At 38.6% G+C, this 25,442-nt stretch overlaps 1 protein-coding gene across 8 annotated transcripts in view; it reads left to right on the forward strand.

The window, feature by feature from the left end:
- SLC41A2 (solute carrier family 41 member 2) overlaps nucleotides 1–25,442 on the forward strand; it is a 126,170-nt gene that overhangs the window by 18,655 nt on the left and 82,073 nt on the right. For 6 of the 8 annotated variants that reach the window (XM_045084754.1, XM_045084753.1, XM_045084756.1 and 3 more), the window contains exon 2: nucleotides 10,910–11,634. In XM_045084754.1, the coding sequence (XP_044940689.1) occupies nucleotides 11,080–11,634 (555 nt within the window). In that variant the 5' untranslated portion in view covers nucleotides 10,910–11,079. The other 2 variants (XM_004743042.3, XM_004743043.3) reach the window with 2 other exon arrangements.

Genomic DNA, 25,442 nt, shown 5'->3' on the forward strand with positions numbered 1-25,442 from the left:
GAAAAACTATTTGAGATGTGTGGTGGATTTATTATACAGAAGATTTATTATACCCATTGATTATTTCTCTGGGTGTAAAACAAATTCTTTACAACTGTTTGGTTGTCTTCTAGGCATATAGAAAGAATAAATTTTATGGCATTACTCTTTTCTCTCAGTGGACAGTCTTGGAAGTGAGTGAGTGTTTTATGCATTTAGCTAGTTTTTGGATATCAGTAGCTGAATCATGTCCAAGGCTGCTCAAGCTTTTGTGTTTGTTAGGGAATTATCAGGACCACCAATTTTACGGCAATTCAGTGCTACTAAAATGGCAGTTAATTGTCCTTTTGCTTCTCCCAGTTTTTCCTAACTTGCCAAGAAAGTTTGGTATCACTCCCTCCTACCTAAATGAAACTTCTGTGAGTGCTTACATTCAGTTTAAATCAAAGAACTCAAGATTTTTAAAAGAAGCTAGTTAAGTATTTTAGCCAAAAAAGGAGGGGAGGAAGCAGGAGATACTTTCATGGTACTTTAGAGGTGAGCCTTTTAACCAGGCAGGGCAGTATTTGTGAAGTAGTGTGTCTTAAATTTCAGTTTATAAGTATTAAAATATTTATTTATTTATTTACTTTAGAGAGAGTGAAAGACTGTGTGTGCATGGGTGTGGGGGGAAGGGCAGAGGGAGAAGGAGAGAGAATCCTAAGCCTATGTGGCTCCTAGCACAGAGCCGGACATGGGGCTTGATCCCAGGACCCTGAGATCATGACCTGAGCCAAAAGCAAGAGTTGGGTGCTTAACCAACTGAAACACCAGACACCTCTCAGTTTCTAAGCACTTTTATTTATTTTTATTTTTTTTTAAGATTTTTATTTATTTATTTGACACACAGAGAGTGAGAGATCACAGTAGGCAGAGAGGCAAGCAGAGAGAGAGAGAGAGGAAGCAGGCTCCCTGCTGAGCAGAGAACCCGATATGGGGCTCGATCCCAAGACTCTGAGATCATGACCTGAGCTGAAGGCAGAGGCTTTAACCCACTGAGCCACCGAGGTGGCCCTTCTAAGCACTTTTAAAGGAGCTGAACAATGATAAAAATTTTTAAGATACATAAATTACTATAACTCAGCTGTTGTTTGGACCAGTTTGAGACCTACACTTAATAAAGTCTGTGGGATAGTTATTGAATGGATTCACCTGCATTCCTTAGAATTGTTACCATGGGCAGTTCCTATTCCTTGTTTAGCTGAAGGACATGAGCGGAAGACATTTGTATACTTTTTTTCTAGCTATCTGTTCTTTTTTTTTTTTTTTTTTTTTTAAAGATTTTATTTATTTATTTGTCATAGAGAGAGAAGCGAGAGCAAGCACAGGCAGACAGAGTGGCAGGCAGAGGCAGAGAGAGAAGCAGGCTCCCCGCCAAGCAAGGAGCCCGATGCGGGACTCGATCCCAGGACGCTGGGATCATGACCTGAGCCGAAGGCAGCCGCTTAACCGACTGAGCCACCCAGGCGTCCCTAGCTATCTGTTCTTAACTGGATACAATGAATTATATACCTCTGCCAAACAGCAATAGTGCATTTGGAATTCTTGAGATTTCTTTTGCATCACCATACCGATTTCTGTTGAGGGCCAGGTAGTCTATTAAAATACCACAGGAAATGCAACCTGTCCTTTCTGTCATGTGGGAATGGGCTTTAGACAACCAAATGGATACCTTTCATTTAAAAAAAAATTATCTTTTTTAAACTTCTAAGTGATAGGAAAATTGCTAACTATACTTTTGACATTTAATTTGACTACTCTTTCCTCTCTGTACCCTTAGTCTTACATTAATTTGGGTAGATTTCTTTGTGGTTGGATACTTTTATCATTGCCTTTTGAATGAGATGGAAGTTCCTGGGTGTTAGGAACATTTGGGTAGAAAGTAGAGAAGTGGAAAAGTTGAATAAAGGAAATTGTATTGAATAAAGGAAGCAGAGAAGAGAATAATTTACCTGACTTAGGTAATCTAGTAGAAGGTACTGAGTCTATGTGAAATTTTAGGAACCCCAAATAAGCAATGTAGGAAATAATCCATTTCACTGAATGAAAATGATGAAATCAAAGGGCTAAAAATGGGAAATGATTTTAGTAATAGATGTAGGGCTAGCTTGAATGGAGAAGGGAGTTTTTCAGTATGAACTCAGTAGTTGAGCTGTCAAGGTCTCTGATCTCCATAAGTGGAATTAGAGTGTCCTCTGGGTTCTGATGAGCACCGAAGGGAGGCAGGTTTGGCATGAGGTCACAACAGAGTGACAGAGAGTGGTGTCGAGGTGAACATGGGACAGCCAGAGGGATATGTTTAGGAGCTGTGGGGGATATGTGCTGATTTGATGGTAAATTCTTTGGGAAAAGGGAATTGTAGATAAGAAATGGAGAAGCTGAGGTTCAGGTAATGCAACTGATACTTAAAAGTCTATTTATTAAACATCATTTTTGCTTAAATGGAAGGAGTTAATCATTGATAGAGGTTGGTGAACATTTAAGTTTACACAGATTTAGAGCTTAAAGTGAAAATAGTTAAAGAAAAAAAAAAGAAAATAGTTAAAGAAAACTGTAGAGCCATAAAGTCAACCTGCTATTTGGGTCCTGCACAAAGCAACTTAAATAATTTGACATAATCCTTCTTTATGAACCGATTCTACAATTAGACAGTTAAGTACTTAATTGAGTATTATTCAAAAGAATGAACACATTTTTAAAAAGATTTTATTCATTTATTTGAGAGGGAGAGTGAGAGAGAGAATGAGAGGGGAGGAGGTCAGAGCAGACTCCCCATGGAGCTGGGAGCCCAATGTGGGACTCGATCCCAGGACTCCGGGATCATGACCTGAGCCGAAGGCAGGTCATGAACCACCCAGGTGGCCCCTGAACAAGTATTTTTTGTGAAACAAGGAAACAGTTTATCAGCTGAGCTCTGGTTTTGTTTGCCATAACCTTCTCGAAAGCTAATTTAACTGACCACCTAATACATCCTGTTTGGTTACTACCCGCTTTTGAATAACAAAACACAGAAGAGATATACTCAAAGAGAAAATGAAAGAAGCAGAGTGCACACAATTTATACAAATATATACAGTTTATGTAAATATATTTGTACAAATAGAAAATACCCACCTGATGGACAGGTTTTGAGATTTTTGATTAAATGTTATAATACCAGTAACAGGAACTCAAAACATTTTTGTTGTGGGAAGATAACAAAGTATTAAGCTCTCATTTAATGCCTTTCTTAGTAAGGAGGCATGACAGGTCTGCCTCACAGCTCTGCCAGATTTTTCGAGTGTATCATTTAACCTTTGCAATGCAACAGGATGCTTCCTCTAGCACAAGGAGCAGATTTTCTCTGAGATAATGGTTTAGTAAATCAACATACATATAATACTCTGGATTTTCCCAATTTTTAAAAACAAGCAATTTGAACATTAATATTTTTCATTTTTGTAACTGAAGTTTAGTTCATAAGGGGTGTCTGGTGTTTCTATTCTTTTAAATCAATCGGTCCCTGATGTGTCTCTGTAGACCAGGGCTGTCCCATGACAAAACTGTGATGGGGATCATGGAGTGAGTTCTTTATAAATCTCAGTGTATTCAGTGGAAGGGCTGTCTTTTAGTCTGAGATTTTGCCCCTTCTGCATTCTTTTATTTTATTTTTTAAGTTTTAATTTATTCATTCATTTTAAGTAATTTCTTCCTCAAATGTGGTGCTCGAACTCACAACTTCAAGATCAAGAGTCGCATGCTCTTCCAACCCAGCCAGCCAGGCACCCTTTCTCCTTCTACATTCTTGGTGTTAAAATGTACACTTATTTTTAGAAAAAGATCATTTAAAATATTCTAGATTTTGGGGGCGCCTGGGTGGCTCAGTGGGTTAAGCCTCTGCCTTCAGCTTGGGTCATGATCCCGGGGTCCTGGGATCGAGCCCTGCATCAGGCTCTCTGCTCAGCGGGGAGCCTGCCTCCTCCTCTCTCTTTGCCTGCCTCTCTGCCTACTTGTGATCTCTCTTTGTCAAATAAATGAATAAAATCTTTTAAAAAAATTTTAGATTTTGTGTATATATTTAATTTTTTCCGGTTTTATTGATATATAATTGACATACATCACTGTGTGAGTTTCAGGTTTACAGCATTAAGGTTTGACTTATGAATATTGTGAAATAATTACCACAGTAAGTTTAGTTAACATCTAACATGCCGTATAGGTAGACTAAAGAGAAATGAGGGAGGAAAAAACCCTTTTTTCTCTTTGTGGGGGAAACTGCTAAGATTTACTTTCTCAGCAAATTCTATATATCCTACAGCAGTGGTAACAATAGTCATCGTGTTGCAGATTATGTCACTAGTACTTGTGTATCTTAGAACAGGAAGTCTGTACTCTTTGCCGTCTTTCCTCAAATTCCCCCAGCTGCTGCCCACCCCGCTCCCATCTCTGGTAACCACGAGTCTGATCTTTTTGTGTGTGAGTTGGGTTTTTTTTTTTTCCTTTCTTGTCTTTTCTTTCTTTCTTTCTCTCTCTTTCTCTTTCAAGATTGTACATATAAATTAGATCATACAGTATGTCTGTTTCCCTTTTTGATTTATTTCACTTCATTTCATAATGCCCTCAGGGCCCATCCGTATTGTCGCAAATGTCAGGATTTCCTTGATGTTGTTGTTGTCGTTTTTAATGGCCGAATAATCTATTACGTGTTTATGTACTACATACATCACAGCTTCTTTGTCCACTTGCCTGTCAGTGGACACTTAGGTGGTTTCCATATTTTGGCTCTTGTAAATAATGGTGCTCTGGACACAGGAGTGCAGATATCTTTTCAAGTTAGTGTCTTTGTTTCCTTTGGATATGTTCCCAGAAGTGGAATGGCTAGGTCGTATAGTAGTTCTGTTTTTTCATGTTTTGAGGTTCCTCCATGTTGTTTTCCATAATGGCTGTACCAATTTACGGCCCTGCCAGCAGTGCATAACTCCCTTTTTGTCACATTCTAGTCAGCAGTTGCTTTCTTTTCTTCTTGATGATGGCCGTTCTAATCATGAGGTGGGAATGATTGTTTTTCAAGATTTTTATTTATTTATTTGAGAGAGAGCAGGAGCATGTGCAGGGGTGGGGCAGGGAGGGGAAGCAGGGGGAGGGGCAGGGGGAGAGAGAGAATCTCCAGCGGACTCCTTGCTGAGCACCAAGCCCCCCAGCCCCACACGGTGCTCATTCACACTATGCTTAGATCATGACTGACCCGAAACCAAGAGTTGGCTCTAAACCAACTGATCCACCCAAGGTGCCCCTTGGGAAAGATTGTTTTGAACTTGGTAAAATTCGAGGGGAAGTTTGGTTAATAAGATCTAAATGTTTGCAAACCACTGTTTTAAAACTCTAACCGTAGTTGGAACCCGTAAGTGCTCAGTATATCTGAGATTCACCTAAACTGAAGTAGGCAGGCATCTGTAGGCCAGAGTCCTTTTCTAAATATATATACTATTAGGATGCTGTTGTTAGCTCATGCTGTGGTAATCATTCCGAATTCTTGGCGGCTTTGAACTATAAGCCTTTCTTTCTTTCTCACGTTACATGTTGCCTGTGAGTTACCGTGGATTGGCTGCCGTAGCTGGGACTCTGCGCGTGTCTTTGTCCCAGGATCCAGTCTGAAGAAGCAGCACTAACCTAGGATGTGCCAGTCTCATGACCGAGGGAAAGGAGACAGAGCTGAACCTCTTTCTGCTTGTAGGTGTTGCCACTGCTCTCATTCCATTGGCCAATGCAAGTCACGTGGCTAAATCTGATGTCAGTGGAGATGAGGAAGTGTAACCCTCTCATGTGCCTTCAAGTAAGGTGGCGACAGGTGGAGATAATTCTCTTACTGGAGGGTGGCAATAATGGGAGTAAGATAAAATCTACAGTATCACGCATACTGAAACGCTCATGTAGTGTATATATGAATAAAGGAGCGTAATAGGTATTCAGTCAAGCTGAAAAAATGGCAGCCAATACCTTTGAAGCCCCCGTCTGCTTTTATACCATTAGCCAAATATAACCATTCTCTTCAAATTTGTGTCTGTCATGACTTTCATGTATTCCAGTCTATGAATATCCCACAATTTAGGTTTTGGGCCTTGAGTTAATTCCATTTTTTTTGCCAGTATGAAAATGCTGCTGAGGACATTTTTTGTGTGTCTTCTGGTATACCATGCAAGAGTCTCTTCAGGGCATGAACTTAGGGTGGAATTGCTGGCATGTGGGACATATGCATCTTTAATTTTAGTAGATAATGCCCATTGTTTTCCAAAACAGTATAATAACGTTTACTGTCCCACTAGTATTACCAGTGCTCATGTCCTTGTTCACATTTCAAAGTCTGACAACATCTTTTTGGTAAAGGGAATATAAATCAGATTTTTTTTTTAAGATTTTATTTATTTATTTGAGAGAGAGAGAGCATGAGCTGGGGAGAAGGTCAGAGGGAGAAGCAGACTCCCTGTGGAGCTGGGGGCCCTATGCGGGACTTGATCCCAGTACTCCAGGATCATGACCTGAGCCAAAGGCAGTTGCTTAACCAACTGAGCCACCCAGGCGCCCTATAAATCACATTCTTTTTTTTTTTTTTTAATGTACAGGGAGGTGCTCCTCCAGCTTTCATGTGTACACAAATCACTTGGGGATGTATTAACATGGCAGGTTTTGATTCATAGATTGGAGTAGGGCTTGGAACTGAGACCCTGCATTTCTAACAAGCTCCTGGGTGATGCCAGTGCTGCTGGACCACAAACTGTACTTTGAGCAACAAGGATCCAAGGCACTAAAATAAAGTTGCCCCTGTGTTGGCTGTGCATAGCACCTAAAGAGTCTTTGGAACACAGCTGCTAAGTAATAGTATTTGATAACAGCCACTCAGTCGAGGATTTTTGAATCATGCTTCATATTTGCAACTTCTGTTTTGTGCAAATATTGGCCATTAACGAGTAGAGTAGCAGATTCTTTGCTTTTAGAGATTTGCTTCTTTGTAACTGACACACAGAAGTTCTAAAGATGCTGTTTCTTCTCAACTAGGTTAGATTAATATAACCTACTAAGTAGCTGAGGAGTGACCCACAAGTATCTCCACTGACATTCTTTTTTTTTTTTTTTTAAGATTTTATTTATTTGTCAGAGATCCCAGGATACTGGGATCATGACCTGAGCCAAAGGCAGCTGCCCAACCAACTGAGCCACCCAGGCGTCCCTCCACTGACATTCTTTAAGTACCTTAAAGCTAGGGAAGACTTTGCCAAATTCCGTTTAATTATTTTTAAAATTATTCCCTGTTTTTAGTCATACATGGGCAAATTGTATAGAGCAATGATTTTTATTTGGTGGTATATATGTACATTACTCATCTTACATCCATCACAAAGTATTTTGATTATAACCCATTATTCAGTAAGTTCCCAAGTGCTTTCTTTAAAAGAAAGTTTAAGGAGTCTTTAAGGGAGGTAATGGAACTTGTCAGTAAGCAAGCATTAGGCTGATGATCACTCAGTAACTGGATGAAGTGAAGGATAAAGTAAAAATAAACACATTTCTCAGTGCAAAATAGTGATATGTAGTCTAGGGCATGCACCTGTAACAAGATAATCCCTACTAATTCCAAATTGCATTATTTAAAAAAAAAGAAGCTGTTAGGATAGAAACACCACTCAGACTAGCTTTCTCACTGTAGAGTTATTGGTCCAAATAATTGGGAACAACAGGGCCGGAATGAGCTTTACATAAATGAAATAGAGGTTCTAATTGTTACGAGACTCTCTCATCTCCTGGCTTTGATTCTCTCTTTCTGTGGATCCTCTTTTAATGTGGATGGGTTTCACTTCAAGTGGTAGTGATGGTGGTGGTGGTGGTGGTAGAGGGGACTTTTTGAGCTGGAAAATAAAATGGTAGCTTCAGGATGATGTCACTTCGAAGAGAAGTGAGAAAACTTTTCCAGAGGCCTTCCACTCTAACCTTGTAACTTACTCACTCTTCATTAAATCAGCTGTTTCCTTTATAGCCCTTATCACATATTCCACAAATTATCTCATTTGTTTGCTCACCTGGTGGTTTGTCCTCCCCACTACAAGTTAAAATCCATTAGAAGCAGGAGTGGTGACTTTTGTTAATTTGGTGTAACTCTAGCATCTCGTAGTCACTCAGGAAATAGTAAGAAAACAGGAAGGACTTGGGTCCTGCTTGAGCCACTTGTCATTGTGTGGTCTGGTGGGTAGGATACTGCCTCCCAGAAAAAGGCATCCCCATGAATGGAGCCTAGGACTGGATTTCAGCCCCCTTCATGGTCTCTCTGCACAGAGGCCCTGGTTGAGTATCCATCTTCCATTTCCGAATTACTTATGCTGACGTGAGGATACTAGGAGAGGAAGTATGAGCTGGACGTATCTTTGCATCTGGATCCTGCTTGGCCCACTCTGTGTTGACTATGTGCCTAGCCATGCCCTGTAAATATTCTAACAGCGATGACTTGTCTTGGGAAATAACTCCTTTTTATGCCCCTTCCCTCCCCTTCATTTTTCTCTCTAGTGTTAGTTGGTCACGTTTCCCCAGCTCTCTGCATTTCCGTTTTGATCAACTGTATAATTCTACTTCAAAAGGAGGAAGAAACTGCCTGTATCCATCACAGGCCCTTCCGTAGTATAAACTTGTCTTAAAGTTCAGTCCCTTTGAGGCTTGTTTTATATTTCATTTCATTAAAGTTCTCCCTGAGGCCGTGAAATGCTTGCCCTTAAAAAAGACACAAATGGGGAGGGGAGGCTGAGTGGCTCCGTCCGTTAAGCATCTACCTTTGGCTCAGGTCATGGGGTCCCAGAGTCCTGGAATCAAGCCCCACGGCTGACTCCCTGCTTGGCAGAGAGCCTGCTTCTCCTTCTCTTCCCTGCTTGTGTTCTCTCTCACTACCTCTGTCTCTGTCTCTCTCAAATAGTTAAAAAAAAATAAAAAATAAAAAAAAAAAAAGACAATGGGTTGAAGAACAGAATCCTCTCAATCTAGTCATCTAAGGGTTCTGGGAATCTCATTAGTTCCAGAAGTACAGCTGAGCCTTTCCACCCATGGGAGGTTCTCAGGCAGCTGTTCTGGTCATCTCTGTCTTCCTGGGACTACTTGGTTTCTCCTCGGCTTTACTCTGGACATTTCCATTCATCTGATTTTCTTCAAACACCACCGTTTTCTGTATACCGATCACCCCGCAAGTGGCAGGAAAGGGCAGCTGGTCCTTCATCTACTCATTGGATTCTCAGGGCAAGTTCACAAGAAGTCTGCACCATAATTGCTTGGGAAATTTAAAAAGAAAGATGTACAGATATTCCAAGTCCATAGGTCTGGGGTCCTAGAATCTATTTTAAGATATTTCCCGGTAGGAATTCCAAGACTTCTCCACAATCACAAGAGGGAAGGAAGGAAAGCGAGTAAATGATGAAGTGGATGAGACAGGCCTTATTAGCACCTGCTACATAGCTCTGTTTGCCCTTCCTTGCTGTTGATCTTCCTATCCAAGGAGTGGGGATGGACAGTCTAAGGAACTGGCAATAAACACTGAAGGATATAATAATTTTCATCAAAAGCAGCAATACTGACAGCAATTAACTCTTAGTCTCGCTGGGTGGGTGGGCAGTGCAGTTGGGTGGTGGGATCATGTACCCATTATCAAATAAGTGCCAATTTCGTGATCTCGGATGCTCTTGGACATACAAGGCAGGCCTAGGTGTTCCTGACCTGAGATCTTTAGACCCACTGCAGTAGACATCTTTGAAAGCCTCTGTGTCTATGGCAGCAGCAGCTGTCCAAATATTCAGGCTCTCTACCTGGGTGCATGGTGTATGACCTCCAGCCTCAGTGTCCATCGCTATCGAACTAGCTACAGCGTGTGTCTGTGTCTCTTAGTTTCAAGTCTTTAGAGAGAATGTGGTCACTGGCCAGCCACTCAGGGGCATACTCTAGGATTGAAGGTCAGAGCAGACTTTGAGAAGAGCATTAAGTAGTAAGTGCATTATAAGCTTTCTTTTGGTTGGCTTGCAAAGTAGAGCATTTAGTGAATATCTGTAATCTCTTTTCATTTTGGTTATTTGGTAGATAACAGAGATTGTATTCCTCAATCAATTATAATGAATTGTGCAAATATGACTCCAACCTACTTTCATATGTGAAATAAATGCCCTGACGAGTATTCAGAATATTTACCAAGTATTTTTATAGCACATTCTGTCATTGTCTCATATTTTAATAAAAATAACATTTTGATAAAATACATATTACATTAAGTCATAAATAAAGTAACCGTTTAATATTTAAAATATAATGCCATATACTTTATCTCTTATGTACTGACATATGTGAAGAGTGGTAACAGTTTGATTCTGAGACCTCTCTACAGTAATAGAAGCCATCATTTAAAATACTTGAGAGTCAGCATGCTTCTGGCTGGGTGGGGGGCAGAGGGCAAGAAGCTTCAAGCCAGCTCTGTGCTGAGCGCAGAGTCCCTACAAGGGCTTGATCTTTCCACCCATGAAATCATGACCTGAGCCTAAACCACAAAGTCAGTCATTTGACCACTGAGCCACCGAGGTGCCCCAGAAGCCATCACTTTATTTAATAAATTTGTCCACTGTAAAACTTCAGCGACTTGATGGTTTTACATAGGAATCAATTAGGTAAAGTGTGCAACAATGAAAGACACTTTAAATAAAGACTGAGCACGATTTCTCTGTATTATGTTTCTCTTTACAGAATAGCTGTGTGGCTCCAAACAGTTATGTGTTTGAGCCCACAAAGTATAGTGTCATCACCTTCGGGTTGGTTTAAGAACATGTGTTTTATATGACAATCTTAAGTATCAAGATCGCTAATCTGATTTTTAAAAATTATTTTATTTTCTTCTTTTCAGATCCAGTCCCTCTGTGGAACTTCTAAACACCTTTTATTAGTAGAAACATTATTTCCTACAAAATGAAGTCAACATCTTAATTTAAACCAGCATTTGTGTGGTTCTGATTTACCTACAATGGTTCATAAAGCTTGAGATCTCAGGAGTACAGGGTCTTTTGCGATGACAATATGACTAATAGCAAAGGAAGATCTATTACTAATAACACAAGTAGTGGTCCAAGTAGTGGAGGAGGTTTAGTAGACTGGACTTTACGCTTAAATACTATTCAATCTGATAAGTTTTTAAACTTGTTGTTGAGTATGGTTCCAGTAATTTATCAGAAAACCCAGGACGATAGGCATAAGAAAGCAAATGGCGTTTGGCAAGATGGATTATCAACAGCAGCACAGACTTTTAGCAATCGATCTGAGCAGCACATGGAGTTCCACAGTTTCTCAGAGCAGCCTTTTCATGGCAATAATGGGCACACACCTGCAAGCTGTAGCCCCAAGTATGAGGACTATGCCGACTACAATTACTGTGATGGAAGGGGCACTGCAGAAGCTGCTGCCATGTTGCAGAATGAAGATGCATCTAGTGATGGGGATGAAGATGCCATTGTAGAGGCAAACCAGAAATCACCCAAGGAATCCAGTGGTGTCATGGCGCTGCAAATACTGGTACCATTTCTGCTAGCTGGCTTTGGAACAGTGTCAGCCGGCATGGTTTTGGATATAGTCCAGGTGGGTTTATCTCTTTGTTTATCTTCAGTGCTTTTGTTGTGGGCAGCGCTTTGCATAGGTTACTAATCTCAGACATTTCCTTTAGATGGAATTTATCCCTTAGTGAAATGAAGGGATGCTGACCAGAGCAGAGAATCTGCTATTTCTGGGTGTTTTTTTGTTTGTTTTCCTTTAGAGGTTCTAAGAGAATAGCCTCATTCTGACTGTCAGGTGACTCTACATAAAGGATTACAATGATAAAGTAATCCCCAAATGGGTACAGTGCAAAACCCAGTAAATGTTACATTTAAATACTTCTTTATTTTTAAAATAAAAACACATTAAAATAAATTCAAACAGTGCAGAGTATTAAATAAAAGATTAAAAAAAAATCTTTCCTCGTTCTCCTCTTCACATCAAACTCTCTCCCCCTCCAGAGGTTATCATCATTAAGCGTTTGTTGTGTTTAAAAAAAAAAAAAGTTTGTTGTGTTTACTTGTAGACATTTTTCTCTGCCTACATACATACCTATGTGCAGGGTGTCTTTTTCAGAAAAAAATGAAATGCTGTATATATTTTTCTGTACCTTATTTTCATTGCTTAATAATATGCCTAGACATCTTTCCAAACCAATAGCAAGGATGTTCTGTGTTATAAAGTGAGAACTTCATATTCCATTGTGTGGACATACTAAAATTTACTTATTCACTCTCCCATGCTAAGGCTGTAATGAATACCCTTGTAAATGTATCGTTATGCACGTACACTAATATTTTCATAGGATAGATTTTAAAAATGGGATTACTGGGGGTTAGGGTAGGTGTAGGTGTTTAAAATTTTGTAGATATGGGGAGACCTGGGTGGCTCTGTCATTAAGCATCTGCCTTCAGCTCAGGTCATGATTCCAGGGTCCTGGGATCAAGCCCCACATCAGACTCCCTGCTCAGCAGTAAGCCTGCTTCTCCCTCTCCCACTCCCCCTGCTTGTGTTCCCTCTCTCACTGTCTCTCTGTCAAATAAATAAATAAAATCTTAAAAAATAAAAAAATAATAAAATTTTATAGGTAGCATCAGATTAATTTTCAAAAAGATTGCAAAAGTATTTATACTCCTACCATCAATGTAGAAGTACTTTTTTTTTCATGTCCTTATGAGTGTTGAATATTCTTGATCATTTTCATCGTTGGTAATTGATAGGGAAATGTTTCCATATTTTAATCAATATTCTTCAGTTATTATTAATAGTTTAGCATGTTTTCATATGTCTGGTGGCCATTCTTAGTTCTTCTGTGACTATTTCTTATATGAAATGCTTTTCTGTATCTACTGTCCATTTTAAAAATGTATATGCTACTTATTGATTTGTAGGAATTCTTACTGTGGTATGGTTAATAGAATTACCCATTATATAATTATCTTTCTAAAGTAGTAAGTTGTTAAAGTGTGGCATTCTGTTACTACAAGTTTTCATTCATCAGTCAGAGAAAGATTGGCTTTGGGAAAGTGTTAGATAACATTTATTGCCCTTGTCTTTCATTGCTTGCTCCCTGAAAGAGATCTCATCATTTGTGACACCAAAAAACTTCTTGATATAACATCTTTATCTAAATGGAAAACATACATAAATAGAAACAATTTTTCTACCATTAGTTAGAGAAAGGATATTTAAAAAATCATCTTAAGATGTATATTGAATTTTTACAGCAATCAGACAAGAAAAAAAGAAAGAAAGAGCATCCAAATTGGTAAGGAAGAAGTAAGACATTCACTACTTGCAGGAGACATGATACTATATATAGAAAACCCTTAAGACTCCACCAAATGAAATATTGATAAATGAAATCAGTAAAGTCACAGGATACAGAATTAATAACAATCTGTTGTATTTCTGTACGCTAATAATAGCAGAAAGCAGAATTAAGAAAACAATCCCATTTACAATTGTACCAAAAATAACGAAGTACCTATTATTAAACAACCAAGGAAGCGAACGACCTGTACTCTGAAAACTATAGAACGCTGGTGAAAGAAATAGAAGATGACACAAACAAATGGAAAGATACCCCGTGCTTAGGGATTAGAAGAACCAGTATTGTTAAAGTGTCCGTAATACCCCAAAGCAATCTACAGATAGCATGCAGTCCTTATCAAAATTCCAGCAGTATTTTCAGAGAACTAGAACAAATAGTACTAAAGTTTATATGGAAACACAAAGACTCTGAATAGTCAAAGCAACCTTGAAAAAGAAGAACAAAGCTTGTAGGTGTCACAATCCCAGATTTTAAGATATACTACAAAGCTATAGTCATCAAAGTAGGGGACACTTGGCTGGTTCAGTCAGTAGAGCATGTGACTCTTGATCTCAGGGTCATGAGTTCAAGCCCCCCATTGGGAGTAGGGTTTACTTAAGAAAAAAAGAAGAAGAAGAAGAATGGTACTGGCATAAAAATAGACATACAGATCACTGGAACAGAATAGAGAGCCCAGAAATAAACCCATGCTTACACGGTCAATTAATCTGTGACAAAGGAGGGAAGAATATACAGTGGGGAAAAGATGGTCTCTTCAGTGAGAGGTGTTGTGAAAACTGGACAGCTATATGCAGAAGAGTGAAACTGGGCCTCCTTCTCACACCACACTGAAAAATAAACTCAACATGGATCAAAAACCTAAAGGTGAGACCTGAAATCATAGAACTCCTAGAAGAGAGCACAAGCAGTAACTTCTCTGACATTGACTCGAGAAACACTTTTCTAGATGTGTCTCCTCAGACAAGGGAAACAAAAGCAAAATTAAACTATTGGGACTACACCAAATAAAGAGCTTTTGCACAGTGAGGGAAACCATCAACAAAACAAAAAGGCGACTGAATGGGAGAAGATAATTTGCAAATGATGTCCAGTATGAGGTTAATATGCAAACTATATGAAGAACACAACTCAACACCAAAAGCATTAAATTAAATTAAATTAAATTAAAAATGGGCACTGGACCTGAATATTTTTCTGAAGAAGACCTACAGATGGCCAACAGACACATGAAAACATGTTCAACATCAGTAATCACCAAGGAAATGCAAATCAAAACCACAGTGAGATATCACCTTAGGCCTGGCAGTATGGCTGGAATTAAAGACAAGTACTTGTGAGAAATAACAAGTACTGGTGAGGATGTGGGGTAAAAGGAACGCTTGTGCCCTACCAGTGGAAATGCAAATTGGTGCAGCCATTTTGGAAAACAGTAATGGTGAGTCCTTGAAAAATTAAAAAATACAAATACTGTAAGATCCAGTAATTCCATTATGGTATTTACCTAAAGAAAAATAAAAACACTAATTTGAAAAGCTATATGCCCCCCTATGGTTATTGTACTACTATTTACAATAGCCGAGATGTGGAAACAACCCAAGTGTCCATCGAGGGGTGAATGGTTAAAGAAAAAATGGTGTATATATATAGTGGAATCTTACTCAACCATGAAAAAGAATGAGATTTTGCCATTTGCAACAACACTGATGAACCTAGAAGGTATAATGCTAAGTGAAATAAGTCAGAGCAAGACAAATACTATATGATTTCACTTGTATATTGAATTTAAGAAACAAAATGTACAAAAAAAGGAGACAACAGACTCTTAAATATAGAGAACAAACTGATGGTTCCCAGACAGAAGGTGGGTGGGGAGATTGGGTTAAGAGTGCATTTATCTTGATGAGCACTGAGTAATGTATAGAATTGTGGAATCATATCGTACCCCTGTAACTAATATAATTATATGTTAATTATCCATCAGTAAAAAAAAAAATGTTGGGGAAAATAGAAACTTTGCAGATGTAATTAATGTAAAGATATTGAGATGAGGAGATTTTGTTTATTTTCCAGGTGGTCTTAATAAGAGGGAGACAGGAGGTCAGAATAAGGGGGATGGAAAGTATATTGGATTTTTGAGTGGACTGTAAACCAACAGAGGACCAGATCTACCTGTTCACTTGAAATATAATCGTTTCAAGTTATTACAATAGTATCACAACTGTTAAAATGAATGAACTATTTCTGGTTGACATTTTTTTTCTTAATATACCAATTATTCTGAAGAAACACTCAACATATAATCTAGAATGATAATAACATCTTTAAGATGTTACACCTTCCTCTGGTGTAATGGTTACTTACTTCTTGATACTATTTGAGGTAACACATGTACAATTGATTTATAATATTAAACCCTAGTGTTAAAAATGACAAAAACGTGTTTTGAAAATTTTCATTTAAATATGCTTTAAAAACTTGTAATTATGAAAATTAGCACATAGAGAATATAAAAACCAAAAATGTACAGCTCAGTGAATTTTCATGATACAAATAACCAAATAACTATCAGGTCAAGCAACAGAATCTTAGCAGTTTTCATTAGTCGTCTTTATGCTCCCTTGTGATTGCTACCCTTTATTCCCCATCACCAGTGGTAATCAATAATCTGATTTTATCTTTGTCTTTATAAATGTTAATCATTAAACCATTGTTTGGTTTTACTTAATTTTTCTAAAACTTTATATAATGAAGCGTAGAATATATATTCTTCTGTGTCTTTTTTTAAAAAATGATTATTTATTTATTTATTTGACAGAGATCACAAGTAGGCAGAGAGCTAGACAGAGAGAGAGAGGGAGGGAAGCAGGCTCCCTGCTGAGCAGAGAGTCCGATGCAGGGCTTGATCCCACGACCCTGAGATCATGACCTGAGCAGAAGGCAGAGGCTTTAATCCACTGGCCCACCCAGGCGCCCCTGTGTCTGGTTTTTTTTTGTTGTTGTTGTTGTTCAGCATTATGTAAGTTTTATGAAATTGTAGTCCATTTATTTATTTATTTTTTAAAAAATTTTATTTATTTGACAGAGAAAGATCACAAGTAGGCAGAGAGGCAGGCAGAGAGAGAGAGGAGGAAGCAGGCTCCCTGCTAAGCAGAGAGCCCGACGGGGGACTCAATCCCAGGACCCTGAGATCATGACCCGAGCCAAAGGCAGCGGCCTAACCCACTGAGCCACCCAGGCGCCCCATTTATTTTTATTTCTATATATTAATCCAATTATGAATAGATCACAATGTATTCTGGACATAGAACTCATTGGTGTTTCCAGATTTGGGGTGCACGTGTACATGTATCTTTGTTGTATATACATGTATCTTTGTTGTATATACATGGAGAAATGGAATTTCTGGGTCTTAGGATGTACAGGTATTTAAAGTTAGTATATGTCAAATAGTTGTACCAATTTACAGGTTAACCAGCTGTGTTTGAGAGGTCTTACTGCTCTGTATTCTTATTTATACAAGGTATCAGCAGTCTTTGTAAGTTGAGAAATTCTGGCATGTGTGTTGGTTTTAATGGGGATTTCCCTCATGACTAATGATGTTTACTGACCATTTATTTGGACGTTAACTGGTAAAGGTTTTTTTGCTCATTTTCTTATTTGTTAGATTTTTTTCTTACTGATTTGTAAGAATTGTTTGTGTATTCTGGATACAAATCCTTTAGTTATATGTATTAAAAATATCTTTCTTCTGTGGCTTACCTTTTCCCTCTCTCAGTGAGTCTTAATCAGCAGGAATTCTTAATTTTGATAATAGTGCCTTTTCCTACTTTTCCATTGTTTGTACTTTTTGCTTCCTGCTTAAGAAACCTTTCCATACTTTTCTGGTAATTAAGATGTTCTCTTAAATTACCTTCTTAAAGTTTTGTTGTTTTGCCTTTTACATTTAGATAATCCTCTCCCTGGAATACTTTTTTATAGAGAGTTTGATGTAGGATTGTGTATTGTTTTGTTTTGTTTCTTTCCACATGGATTTCTAGGTGTGTCTGCACTATTATATAACCAAACTCTTTGTTAGAAATCAAGTACCCATTTATGTGCAGACGTGTTTCTGGGCTTTCTATTCTCCTCCTCTGGTGTATTTATGTTGCTTGGCATGAGTACCACAGTATCTGAATATCGAGTAGAGCATGTTCTCTCCATGTTCTTCCTCAAAGCACTTTGGCTATTCTTTTCCCTTTGTACTTTCATGCATATTTTAGTATAAAAGCTTGTCAGTTTCCGTAAAGGAAAGTTGTAATTGTGATTCAGATTGCATTGAATCTACAGATAATTAGGAGGAGAATTTACTCCTTACAATGCTGACTCTTCAGACACATGTACATGCAATAGCCCTCTCCATTTATTAGGTTATCTTTGATTTCCTTCTCTGATGTTTTCTAGTTTCTGAGCACAGGTTTTTTACATTTTTTTGTTAGACTTATTCTTAGTTTTTTGATACTTTTTATGCTATTGTAAATGGTACAGTTCTTTTAAAATTTCACTTTCTGTGTGTGTGTATGTTGACCCTGTATCTAGCAAGTTTGCTAAATTCACTAACATAATAATTGATATGTAAATTCTTTCAGAATTACTTCATCGTAACCATATTATCTGTGAATAATGACAGTATTTACTTCTTTCTAAAACTCATATTATTTATTTATTTATTCATTTTTGTGGCATTCTGTACTGGCTAGGACCTCCAAAGCACTATAAAATAGGACTAATGAGGGCACCTAGATGGCTCAGTGAATTAAGCCTCTGCCTTCGGCTTGGGTCACAATCTCAGGGTCCTGGAATCAAGCCCCGCATCTGGCTCTCTGCTCAACGGGGAGCCTGCTTCCCCTCTCTCTTTCTGCCTGCCTCTCTGGCTACTTGTGGTCTCTTTCTGTCAAATAAATAAAATCTTTTTTAAAAAGATTTAAAATAGGACCGATGAAAGCAGACTTACCTTGTCCTAGATCTCTAAGAGAAAGCTTTCAACAGTTCCTCATGAAGTCTGGGGTTTGCTATTGACATTTTTAATATTCTTTATGATATTAAGGATGTTTCTTTTTTTTAATTTACTAAGCTTTGTGTTAAAAATCATGAATGGAATTTTATCAAATACTTTCTATTTATTGTTAACATCTATGATTTTCTTTCCTTTGTTGCTATGTTGAATTATATTAATTAAATCAATCTTATATTTCTGGGATAAGTATAACCTGTTCATGATTTGTTTTCTTTTTATACAGTTCTGATTAATTTTGCTAATATTTTGGTGATATTTTTTGCATCTATATCCATATGTAAGATTAGCCCATAATTCTCCTCCTCCTCATAATGTCATTAGCAGTTTTCATTAAGGTAGTACTAGTCTCATGAGTGAATTTGAAAATGTTTTCTTTATTTTTTTTCCTCCTATTCTTTGTTAAGGTTTATTTCACTTTGTCATTATTTCTTCCCTAAGTATTTGGTATAATTCCCTGATGAAGGTATCTGGTCCCATCATTTTCTGTGGAGGGATGCATTTTTTGTTTTTGTTTTTGTTTTTGTGGGGGAATGTTTTTATTTATAGTTTGAGTTTCTATAGAAGTCACAGAGCTAATCAAATTTTTCTATTTCTTTTTGTGTTTATTTTGGTAAGTCTTAAAAAAAAATTTTCACCATTACATCCCTATCAGGTTGAGTAGATTTTTAGTAAATGTTTGTTGAAACATGACACCATTTATTGAAAGTTTGCTGTAGGCACTGCCCTAAGCTCTTTACATACATGATCTATTTTAATCCTTACAAGAAAACTGTAGGAAAGGTGCCATTGTCTTTGCTTTACAAAATTAAAAAAAACAAAAATAACAACTTTGTCATCAGGTGACAGAGCTGAGGATTGGATCTTGGTCCAAACTCAATATCTGTTCTCTTAACCACTACACATTATATAAATTTAATGCATGTGAAAGCTTTTGTAATCCTTTAAGGGTTACATACCTCTTTTTTTTTTTTTTTTTAGATTTTATTTATGTATTTTTCAGCGAGGGAGCATAAGCAGGCAGAGCAGCAGGCAGAGGGAGAGGGAGAGGGAGAAGCAGGCTTCCCACTGAGCAGGGAACCCCATGCAGGGCTCCATCCCAGTACCCTGGGATCATGACCTGAGCTGAAGGCAAACCCCTAATGACTAAGCCACCCACACCTCCAAGGGCTACGGTCCTCTAACATGATAGAGGTCAGGGCCAGTTTTAAACAACTAAAAAACTGAAGTTTGTCTTTGGTACTCTCTTAGTCTGCTTGGACTGCTGTAATGAAATACTATAGACTGGGTGGATTAAACATTAAACATTTATTTCTCATAGTTCTAGAGGCTGGAAAGTCCAAGACCCCAACCTGCCCTGTTCCTGGTGAGAGTTCCTTTTCTGGTTTTCGGAGAGCTGCCTTTTCTCTGCATCCTCATGCTGGAGAGAGCAGGGGCTGTTGCCTCTTACTCTTCTTATAAAGGCACCAGCCCTGTCAGATTCAGGTCCTCCCCTTATGACTTCCTGTAACTTTCATCACCATCTCATAAGCCTGATCTCCAAATACAGTCACATTGGGGGTTAGGGCTTCAACATAGGAATTATGAAGGTGACACCATTCAGTCCTTAGCAGGTGCTGTTATATGTGCTGCTCCGACTGGATTATCAAATGCAGGATAAGGAGTTAAATGGCTGTTAGTGTCTTAAGGCAGTACTTCAATATGTGGCTGATGGCAAATTAGGGTAGATTGCTTGGCCACTGTCTGCTTTCTGTGTAGTAGGACATCTGCTCCCTGTTTTATGTAAGACCCGCTCTAGCCTCGCTTCTCTGCTTTTTACTTTTATTCTTACTCACTTACTGCAGCTTGGAGTGGTCCGTCAATGTTTGCTGAGAAAATCTGCTGAGATGACCTGTATTGAGTGGGAATCATAATCCAAAGATTGAGTTTTTAACCTCACTTTAAAATGAGGCATTTGAGTGAGGCTCAGAGAGCTCCCTCAGCGAGCAAATATAGGCTAGGAATTCAGATTTGGAGCTTTTACCCCAAAGTTGATGCCTTTTCATGGTAATGGGAAATACAAATACTTAACTAAAATGTGTGACTGAACACATAGAAGAGTGCTATAGGAATTCTACTGAAGTACCAAAAAGATCTATAGGGATATGAAATGTTCTTTTTACATGTTCAGACTTACCCCAAGGGGTAAGCTTTTGTCCCAGTCAAAACTACCTTTGTGTGCTTGTGCCTTACAACATCGCTTTATTCACCCTGGGCCCTGAATTAAAGAACTTAGTAAAAGAGCTTGTGAAGCACAATAAATAGTACCCGGGAGATCAATGTTCAGTAAATGATGTGATATTAACAGGCATCATTCATCGAATGTTCTTTGTCAGTACCTAGCGCACGAGTTCTCACCTTATGTATATGAGGACTCAGGTGGGTGATGTACCAGGGTTAGATACTAAGTTATTTGCCCAAGGTCACACAACTGATAACTGGCTGAATTAAACCCAGGTTGTCTTTTAACTACTTACTTACTATCTCCTTGTTTATGGGGGACATATCTTATTTTTGGATCCCCTTCTATGCGCCAGAACTTCTCTGTTGTAAGAAACCCAACTAACCAGATAATTTAAATAATAATAACAATAATAATAAAGAATGCGTTGTCTTTTGTAAGTAGGAAGAATAGTTGTACCGCCTTACCTCAGATATAACTAGATCAAGGACTTAATTTTATGATGATCTTCTCTCTGTCTCTCCTCTCTTTTTTTTTTTTTAAGATTTTTTAAAATATATATGATAGACAGAGATCACAAGTAGGCAGAGAGGCAGGCAGAGAGGAGGAAGCAGGCTCCCTGCTGAGAAGAGAGCCCGACCTGGGGCTTGATCCCAGGACCCTGGGATCACGACGTTAGCCGAAGGTAGTGGCTTAACCCACTGAGCCACCCAGTGGCTCCTTATAAGTTCTATTTTGTTTGTTGCCCACATTCTCTCCTATGGCACATAGCTCCTGACAGTTGTGGGGTCATATCCTTTCAGTTTGTTTTACAAAGGGAAAGGATGAGTGAGCTATCCTCTGTCTTCAGTTTGGAAGATCCTAAGGAAGAACTCTTCAGTTGGATTGTCTTTGGTCCCATGCTTACCCCTGGGGGAACAGTCAATGTGATTAGGGTGATGGGATAACATATGAGCCCTGTTTGAGTTACACTTCTGTCTCGGACAGATGGCCACTCAGAACAGCTATTTTACTAGAAGCACGAAGATTAGGAATTTAACTACTTCTTAAGTGAAGGGGAGTAGATACTGCTTCAAGGAAAATGGAGATGGAGAAGTATGCACAGGAGGCAAGAACAGCACCTTGAGTGTAGTGACCCTGCCCATACAGAACCTGGCTCCTCCATGGTCTTTTTATTTATTTATCTGAGCCCGTGATTCTCAAAGTGGGCTCCCTCACCCAGTATCATCAGCATCATCTGGGAACTTAGATACATGAATTCTCAGACTATCCCGCCTCTACTGAATCAGAAACCTGGGGCGGGTCCAGCAAACTCTTTTTATGAGCTTTATTATTTCTGGTGATTTTGATGTGGGTTCCAGCTTGAGAACCATAAATCTAAAGTCATGTAAATTCCCTTACTACTGGTAAATGGAGTTGGGTGGGATAGTTCATCCACATAGTCTTCGGTCCCACTTAAGGAGGGCCCCATCCAAAAAACTAGCCTAATGCCTTACATAGAGCAGACACTCAGTATGAATGAATGAAATGAAATAAACTCTACTTTGTTACAAATATTGCTGAATATTGATAATCAAATTCTTTTTTTTTTAAGATTTTATTTATTTGTCAGAGAGAGAGAGGGAGAGCAAGCGAGCACAGGCAGAGACAGAGGGAGAGAAGCAGGCTCCCCGCTGAGCAAGGAGCCCGATGTGGGACTTGATCCCAGGACGCTGGGATCATGACCCGAGCCGAAGGCAGCTGCCCAACCAACTGAGCCACCCAGGCGTCCCTAAATATTGATAATCAGATTGAGTTTTTAATTGTAGGATTCAGTTGGAAATATCCTAGTCCAAGTTCTTTGTCTTCCCTTGCCTCACTAAAAATAAGCAAATCGTTAAATGATTTGTCCAAGAATGTGCAGCTTGTCAATGGCAGAGGCTTGTCTTGAGGATAAATCCTGTTCTCGGTACAATATGCTACGTGTGTATCTTGGATGGTCCGTTGACTTAATCTATTATAAGATTCTGTAAAATGAGATTACTATTAGTTACCTATCCATCTAGAAGAAATGTATGTAAACTGAGCTAATACCTTTGGAACTTCCAGTAATTTCTAGGTAAGTTTATCCTGATCATTAGAATATTATTGAAACCTGATGTCTGCCAAACCCTGAGATCCTGTTACGTTTTATGAAGATAGAATTGTTGCAATGCTGAAAATATTCCTTTGAAATAGAGGATAGTATAGCTCTCAAATAGTCCTTTATTACTATCCTGCTGTGTGTGTTTTGGAATTCAGATGGACTGATGCAGTGCCGAAGCCGCATTTCTAACCGTGGAACTCTGAGTCAGGGCTAGTTTTCTGATAAGGAAAGTAGAGCGTTCAGGGAGAAAACAGATACTTTGTTGAAGTTTTGTGGACAAGAAGTCCAGTGTTTTAAAAGTGTAAAGAGAAGGTAGGGGGACAGTATCAATGTTAGACTAATTTTTATCAGTTTCTCAATATACAAAGCTAGGAAGTCATCAGCATGTTTACGTCCCCTTATAAAGCATAGTGATCATTTTAGAGTTTGTATTAAAGAGAAAATAACTCACATGTTAAAAAACATGTGATCCCAGGAAAGCAGTAGCACGCACTCTGATGTAATGATTCTGGTTTTTATTTAAAAAATAATTCATGCGCTTTTTGACTTCTGGAAAGCTGGAATAAATGTACATTTACCTGTCCTGCCCATTAAGTACAACAACAGAACAAAACAAAACCCTGGAAACTTTATATAGAACAAACATTAAGACTCTGTGAAAGGTGGAGAGAAGAAAGCAGTCTGGTGAGGCCTTTATCGCTTCATGTATCCCAGATCTGGAGCTAAAGAAGCCAGCAACCTGGGAATACCAACAGGTGCAAACAACAAGAAGAAAAGCCTGCTCTCTCCAGCTAACGGACCAGGAAAGGGGCAATCTAGCGAGACAGAAACCTTGTGGCGAAGAATTGTTCTACTCTAGCCAACCATGACAGAAAAGACTGTGGTCTCGCCCACTTACCCAGAGCAGCAAAGGCTTAGTTTGGGGCTGAAATGAACAACATGGATGTATGTGGAGTACATTACGCTAAGTAAAATAGGCCAGATGGAGAAAGACAAATATTGCATAGTATCACTTACATGCGGAATCTAAAAAAAAAAAAAAATCAAACTCATAGAAATAGTAAAATGGTACTGGTGGGGGATGGGGGAAATGGGGAGAGGTTGGTTAAAAGGTATAAACTTTCAGCTATAAGATGAGTAAGTTCTGAGGATTTTTTATTTTTTTATTAACATATAATGTATTATTAGTCCCAGGGGTACAGGTCTGTGAATCGCCAGGTTTACACACTTCACAGCACTCACCATAGCACATACCCTCCCCAAAGTCCATAACCCAACCACCCTCTCTCTACCCCCCTTCCCCCGGCAACCCTCTGTTTGTTTTGTGAGATTAAGAGTCTCTTATGGTTTGTCTCCCTCCCGATCCCATCTTGTTTCATTTATTTCTTTCCAACCCCCCAAACCCCCCATGTTGCCTCTCAGCTTCCTCATATCAGGGAGATCATATGATAATTGTCTTTCTCTGATTGACTTATCTTGCTTAGCATAATACCCTCTAGCTCCATCCATGTCGTTGCAAATGGCAAGATTTCATTTATTTTGATGGCTGCATAGTATTCCATTGTATGTATGTATGTATGTGTGTGTGTGTATACACACACACACACACACACCCCACATCTTCTTTATCCATTCATCTATTGATGGACATCTAGGTTCTTTCCATAGTTTGGAAAGATTTTGAGGATTTAATGTATAACATGGTGACTGTAGTTGATAATACTCTACTGTATAATTGATAATTGCTAAATAAGACAGTAGGTCTTAAGCATTTTCATCAAACAAAGAAAAAGGTAACAATGTGAGTTAAAGGGTATGTGAATTAACTCAGTGGTGGGCCTCTTTTTATAATGTGTGCATATCAAATCATCATGTTATACCCTTTACATATATTACACTTTTTTTGGTTACACTTCAATAAATCTGGGGAGGAAGAAGCTGTAGTGAGGTGCCCCAACACTTCATCCAGGATGATATCAGAGGAGGGCATGTATGGTGCCAGAATTTTAATTTTTTTATCTAATAATGAGAGCCCTCAATAGAATTGAAAGGAGGAAATAGAAAAACCCACAATTACGGTTAGAGTCTTCAACACTGTTCTCTCAACAGTTGATAGAACTGATAGAAAATCAGCAAAAATATAGGAGGACTAACACCATCAGCCCAACAAGATCTGACTGACATTTCCAGAACACTTCCTCCCCAAACAGCAGCACACACATGCTGTTCAAAGTGTCACAGATCATATACCAAGGGAGACCATATCCTGGGCCATAAACCAAATCTCAAGTCTGAAATACTGAAATGATTCAGAATATGTTCTCTAGTTACAATGTAATCAAACTAGAAACAGTAACAGAAAGAAAACAGAAAAACTTTCACATACCTGGAAACTAAACAACATACCTTTAGACAATCCATGTTCAAAGGGGGAGTCTCAAAAAAGTCAAAAACAAAACGTTGAACGGAATGAAAATGAGAATGTGACATCCAGATTTGTGAGTCACAGGTAAAGCAATACAGAGATGGACATGTATAGAATTAAATGTGTACATTAGTATGAGGGAAAAAAATCTTAAATCAACGATCAAAGCTCTCATCTCAAATGCAGAAAATGATGAAC

This window comes from Mustela putorius, unplaced genomic scaffold (assembly GCF_011764305.1).
Source record: "Mustela putorius furo isolate JIRA1106 unplaced genomic scaffold, ASM1176430v1.1 tig00000788_pilon_pilon_pilon, whole genome shotgun sequence".
NCBI lineage: Eukaryota > Metazoa > Chordata > Mammalia > Carnivora > Mustelidae > Mustela > Mustela putorius.